A 6,000-nucleotide genomic window follows, 5' to 3' on the forward strand; every position below is an offset into this window, starting at 1 on the left:
TGCTCTGAGATTTTCTCCAGTATCTAATAGGCTCATTGGGAAGATTAAATGTATTAGTGCATATAAAGCACATAGAGCAGGGCCTTCTGCATGTCCCAGAGCCCACACTAGTAGTGAATGGCTTAGATAACAGCTTAGATACAGCTCAACTCGAATTAGTGACCCAGACACCCGAAGAACAAGTCCAGAAGGAACTGTGAAGATGGAAGATCGGTTTGGGGAACTGATAAAACTCTAACTTCTCTGGGGTTGGGGTTCTCACCTGTGACACAACAAAGCCGTGCTAGAGATGGAATTTCTCCATGCCTGCAGCCTGACATCATACCCTGTATTATTCAGTCTTTTCAAAAAGTCAGCGATAGGAGTTCCCATCGTGGCGCGGAGGAAACGAACCCGACTAGCGTCCCTGAGGACGCGGGTTCCATCCCTGGCCTCGCTCAGTGGGTTCGGGATCTGGCGTTGCCATGAGCTGCAGTGTAGGTCACAGGCGTGGCTTGGGTCTGATGCTGCTGTGGTTGTGGCGTAAGCCGGCAGCTGTAGCTCCAATTTGACCCTTAGCCTGGGAACCTCCAGATGCCGCAGGTGTAGCCTTAAAAAGCAAAACAAAACAAACCACAAAAAAGTAAATGATAAAAACTCTTATGTTACACAGAAATACAAATTCAAGTCAATGCTCTTGAGAGGTCCCATCATGGTGAAGTGGAAATGAATCCAACTTAGGAACCATGAGGTTACAAGTTCGATCCCTGGCCTCGCTCAGTGGGTTAAGGATCTGGCATTGCCATGAGCTGTGCTGTCGGTTGCAGATGTGGCTCGGATCTGGCGTTGCTGTGGCTGTGGTGTAGGCTGGAAGCTGTAGCTCCGATTTGACCCCTAGCCTGGGAACCTCCATATGCTGCAGGTGTGGCCCTAGAAAGCAACACCCCAAAGAAAGAGCCTAAGTGCCTAACAGGCCAGCCCTGGCAGCTCAGAGCTGTGACCAGTGGTGGCGTCTTAGGGAGACGGTCGAGAATCAGTTTGCTTCTTCTGGCCCCGTTTTGGCTTTTTTTCCTTTGGTCCCTGTTCTTTCTGGGATCATCCCCTAAAACTCCACCCTCTGCTCGCCCAGGGCTCAGCATTTGGTGAATTTCTCTCCTCTCTCTCGCCTCACAATAGTTATCGCAGTTAATTCTGGTCTGGGCAGACCAAGAGCTCAAAACCGGCCTCGGGACATCTGTTCCTGACGGGGAAGCCCGTGCAGCTCCAGCCCCACGACACAGAAGCTCATGAAGTCCCTCAGGCTGGAAGCCGAGCGTCTGCACTCAGTACCCCACTGCCCTCTCACGACCTCACCCTCAGTCCTGAGCCCCTTCCCCCCACCCCCCGAGCCGCTTCTGCCGTCTTAACCCCGTTCTCAACCATCCTGGCCTTCCTCAGCCCCCAGGCTGCGACAGCCCCCCAGCGAGAGGGACATGCAGGCGTGCCCGGCCCCGGGACACGGAAGACAAGACCGGCTGCGGCCGGTGCCCCCCGCCCCCGCAGACTCACCGGATGGTGTCCAGGGCGCCTGTCACCTGCTGCTGCTCGATGTCGTAGAGTTTCACGCGGAAGCCTCCGCTGGCGAAGAGCATCGCCCAGCTTCGCCCGATGAGGCCGCTGCAGGGAGAGAGGCCTCTGGTTAGTTGCAACAGCAGCCCTCGCCACTCCCGGCCCAGAAGGAGCCGCGTTTCCAGTTACACGGCATCTTATTTCTACACATCCATACCCGGAAAGGACATGTTTTGGCAGCTGTGTTTGTTTACAATGGTGCCAGGTGGGCGCTCCTGGGTCCTCCCTCCAGCACCAGGTCCAGGCCCCTCGAGGGGCACTGGCCACCGCTCCCATGCGGAGACGGACCCCGACTGCAGGGCGCCGGGCATCCAGGGAAAAGGGCCCCCGGGGGCCCTCTGGCCACTGGCTTGGGCAAGTCACCGAGCCTGAAGGACAGAGGCAGCGCCGCCCTCTCCTCCTCACACTACCGCCTCCCGCACTTGAGACGACGTTAAACTACACGTCTTACCCCTGCTAACGTCACCCCAAGACAGAGGCCTTTGTGTCCATCTCACAGGCGGGAAGACCGAGGCACAGGAGGGCCCGAACTACACAGGCTCCACATGCCCTGAGACAGACCAAGCGCACTGCCCTGAGAGCCCACTGTTCAAGAAGAGGAAAGAGAAAAAAGACAGGAACTCACAGGGACTTGTTCAAAAGGTCAGAACCGAACGCAGGGGAGTTCCCGCTGTAGTGCAGCGGCGAAGAACCCGGCATTGCCTCTGTGGTGGTGCCCGTTCCTTCCCCAGCCTGGTGCTGTGCGTTAAGCTTCGGGTGTTGCCGCACCATGGCTCGGATTCGATGCCTGGCCCGGGAGCTTCCTCGTGCCCTGGGCAGGGCCATTAAAAACAAAACGAATGCCAGGAGCACCGGGAGCATCATCTCCAAGGAAGCGTCCTCCCCGACGAGGCCTCCCTGAATCTGCAGGTGTCACCTGGACCCTCCGAGCGGCCTCCTGGGACAGGAGAACCGGCGCACATGGATGTGCCTGCTGTGGCCCACGTCGTCAGTGCAGCCCTGAGTTCCGACCACATTTCGGAAACAGGAACAAACTGAACCTGGAATACGGTCCATTGTCTTGGTTCCAAGAAACTAGGAGGGACTAAAACCCACTGGCTGCATCCACACATGGGGCAAATTATGGACAAGAAGATACAAAAAGACCAAAAACCCAACTGCCTCTTCTGGGCACCCCCCCCCAAAAGCAGGCGTGATCCCTGCACACAGCACCACCACGGGGGTGGGCAGACCCCCTAAGCCACCCCTGTGGCGCCACCCACGGATCCGCCTCCACCTTCACCGCATTTTAGGGGAACAGCTCACACCCCCTCAGAGACCAAGCAAGGGCACCTGTTGCTGCTGCAGGAGCCCCAGTAAAGCCTTGCCCGACTTTCTCCTCTGGCCTCAATTTCCACCGAAGAAAGGACTCCGTGTAGCACCAGGAACATGGCAACGCTGGCATTTCCCCCCAGACAGGTCCTACCTTAACCCGAGCCCAAGGCCTGAGGCCTGCGTAAACACTACACAGTGCATGTCTGCACACCAGGAACAGGGACGCGTGCTTTTTGGGGTGCTGAAGCTGTGGGGGCAGGATGTTCCACCCTAACTGCTGCCCTCAGTAAAGGTTGCCAAGTCTCCTGGAACTCATCACCCTCTCCTGAGGAATCAGAAATAAACTGCCTCTCTGATCGCAGCTCCTCCCCAGGAACGCGGAGCAGGAGAAGGGCCGAGAGACCCTAGAAGGACACAGGTTTGGACTCCGCGGGTCCCCTCAGGGGTTTTCAGATGGTAAACACTACAGGACGCACCTGGATCTGAGGCTTAGTTACCGCTGATGCTGAGGAACCACGGGTACGGAGGGCCGACTGTAAGTTATACTGGATTTTCCAATGCGAATGGACCCGCGAGTGGCTCGAGGGGCACCTGTACTGTCGGCTCCAAACGTCACTAAGCCTTTGTGGGGAGCTGGCAGGCCACCATTCCGAGGCCTAGCTGATAGACACTTGACCCCGGGACAAAAGGTGCAAGGCAAGCATGGCGCCCACACCCAGCACAAAGTGCACCTGTTTATATTCCTTCGCTAGGCAGCCACCCACCCACGTGCCTGGAGGGGACACAGACACACACAATTGCCCTGTCCGAGTAAATGCTGACCCAGAGCACACGCACCCTGCATACATGGGCTCTGAGGAGAGACCCAGACAAGGATGTGTTCTCAGGACCTGCTGTGACCAGGGCCAGGCAGGCAGGACCTCGGCAGCGGAGCCCGACAGACCTGGAGCCTCCCGGAAGGAGCGTCTAAGGATCAAGAGCAAGCGTGGAAAAGCGGGCGGATTGCTGTCATTGCCTGCCAACGGGAAGGGGCACAGAAACGCCTTTCTTTTCTTGTTTTTAAAATGAAAATAGCAGGAGTTTTAAAAGAGGGATGGGGGAGGTTCCGTCGTGGCGCAGTGATTAACGAATCCGACTAGGAACCACGAGGTTGCCGGTTGGATGCCTGGCCTTGCTCAGTGGGTTAAGGATCCGGCGTTGCCCTGAGCTGTGGTGTAGGTTGCAGACGCGGCTCGGATCCCGAGTTGCTGTGGCTCTGGAGTAGGCCGGCGGCTACAGCTCCGATTGGACCCCTAGCCTGGGAACTTCCATATGAAAGTTCAGAAAAAGGCAAAAAAAGAAAAAAAAAGAAAAGGATGGGAGCAAACCAGAAAACCGTGGACGGAAGTTAGACTGCCAACCTGACACACACGCTGCGGCAAACAGGGACCCCTCCCCCCCCGGATCCGACGCCGTCGCCACCCCCAGGCGCGCATTCCCACCTCGCAATCCGATCTCAGGGCGGCAAACTGCACCCGCCGCACGTGACCCTCCCGCCGAGCCCCCGGGCGCCCATCCCTCCGACGAGAACACGCGGGTGCGGCCCCGGGGCCCGATAGCCCCTCACCCACTCGCAGTGCCCACCGACACCGTCCCTGCTCCGCCTGCCACCGCATCGCACGCAGCCTGGCTGTACCGGGAGCCAACTCGCCGCGCCTCGCCGTGCGCCCCGGCCCGCGCAGGTGGCGACCGGGCCACCCGCCTCCCTCGCGGGCGCGCAGGCTCGACCCCTTACCTGCCCACCACCGCCACCCCGTCGGCCGTCGAGGACGCTGACGACGCCATGGCCCGCACCGTGCCAGAGCCAACAGCTGCCGCGCGCGCCACCCGGGCACTGGCTCCGCCCGCGCCGAAGGGCGACAGGGCTCGGCGGGGCCTGGCCCGTGGGTGGGGCGCGGGCGGAGCCTCCACCTCTCCACGCCCCGCGCGCGCGCGCGCAGGGGCCCCGGGCCGGGCGGCGGGGGCGCGCCTTGTACTCGGGGCGGCGACGGAGGGGGGCGCGGGGAGCGGCCTGGCCCATCGGGCGCGCGCGGAACGTCCCCCTCCGCTCGCCCTGGAGCGCGCACGGGGGGGGGGGCGGACCACGTGCTCCGGCCGCTGCGCGCTCCAGGAATTCGCTTTGCTTTGCTTGACTCCCCCACCACCACCCCGCGCCCCTAGAGTCATTGCACCGGGAGGGGCCACCTGCAGGCCAGGACCAGGCGCGACCCCTCAAAGACCCTCCAAAATTATCACTCGGGTTTCCTTCCCGTTTGAAGAGTTTAGCACCACTTCCGTCCACACGACCAGCGCAGGCGTAAGCCGAGGACCGACCCTGCTGAGTTCAGTTCATCATTCAGTTCTGGGAAGACCTGCCTCTCTCCGAGGGTGAGGCCGCGGCCCAGGAGCCTTGGGGCCGCAGAGGAAGCGCGGGTGGGCGGTCTGCCAGCCGAGGGCTGTGGGGCCGCCGCAGGGAGGGCCGCAGCGCGGAGCTGTGCTTCCTGCTCCGGGGCCCTGAGCTGCTTCTGTCCCCGAAGAAGGAAATGTCACCGTGCCACATCACACGTCCCGTGACAGCGTGTCCGCAGCGCACAAGCAGGGAAACGCCGGTCCTCCGGGTCAAGGCCCTTAGGCAGCGCTTGAGCGGCAACTCGGGTGGCAAACGGAGCCCCTCCTGTCTTCCCCGGTCGGGAGCAGAAAAGGGGTGTCTTACAGAGTCGGGTAACGGAGTGTCTGTACGCACCTGCATGTAGAGACACACTTGTATACTCCTCTACAGTATTTCTGTCACCTTGCACAAAATACCAGAATTTTTATTCGGAGGCATTTATGTATTTATTTATTTTTCTCTTTTTAGGGCTGCACCGCGGCATATGGAGGTTCCCAGGCCACTGGCCTACACCGAAGCCACAGCAACGCCAGATCCGAGCCGCATCTGCGACCTACCCCACAGCTCAGCAACGTCAGATCCTTAAGCTACTGAGCGAGGCCAGGGATCGAACCCGAGTCCTCAGGGATGCTAGTCAGATTCACTTCTGCTGAGCAGATACGGGACGACCTATGCTGAGGTATTTAGCTGAA

The 6,000-nt window shown here is 59.9% G+C and overlaps 1 protein-coding gene across 6 annotated transcripts in view; it reads right to left on the reverse strand.

Moving 5' to 3' along the window:
* The window catches only part of CRYL1 (crystallin lambda 1), an 80,661-nt gene extending 75,318 nt beyond the window's left edge, over positions 1-5,343 (reverse strand). For 3 of the 6 annotated variants that reach the window (XR_014818869.1, XR_014818870.1, XM_021065153.2), the window contains exons 1-2: positions 4,676-4,776; positions 1,528-1,635 (exon numbers count right to left, since the gene is read on the reverse strand). Coding sequence is in view for 1 of the 6 variants with exons in the window: in NM_213881.1 (NP_999046.1) it covers positions 1,528-1,635; positions 4,676-4,725 (158 nt within the window). In the remaining 5 variants the exon portion in view is untranslated. 6 annotated transcript variants of the gene reach the window in all.
* Positions 5,344-6,000: the final 657 nt, after the last annotated feature.

Source organism: Sus scrofa, chromosome 11, assembly GCF_054392235.1.
Source record: "Sus scrofa isolate SSC_HxYL_T2T_F1_AM1 chromosome 11, Sscrofa_HxYL_maternal_Yorkshire_Landrace_v2.0, whole genome shotgun sequence".
NCBI lineage: Eukaryota > Metazoa > Chordata > Mammalia > Artiodactyla > Suidae > Sus > Sus scrofa.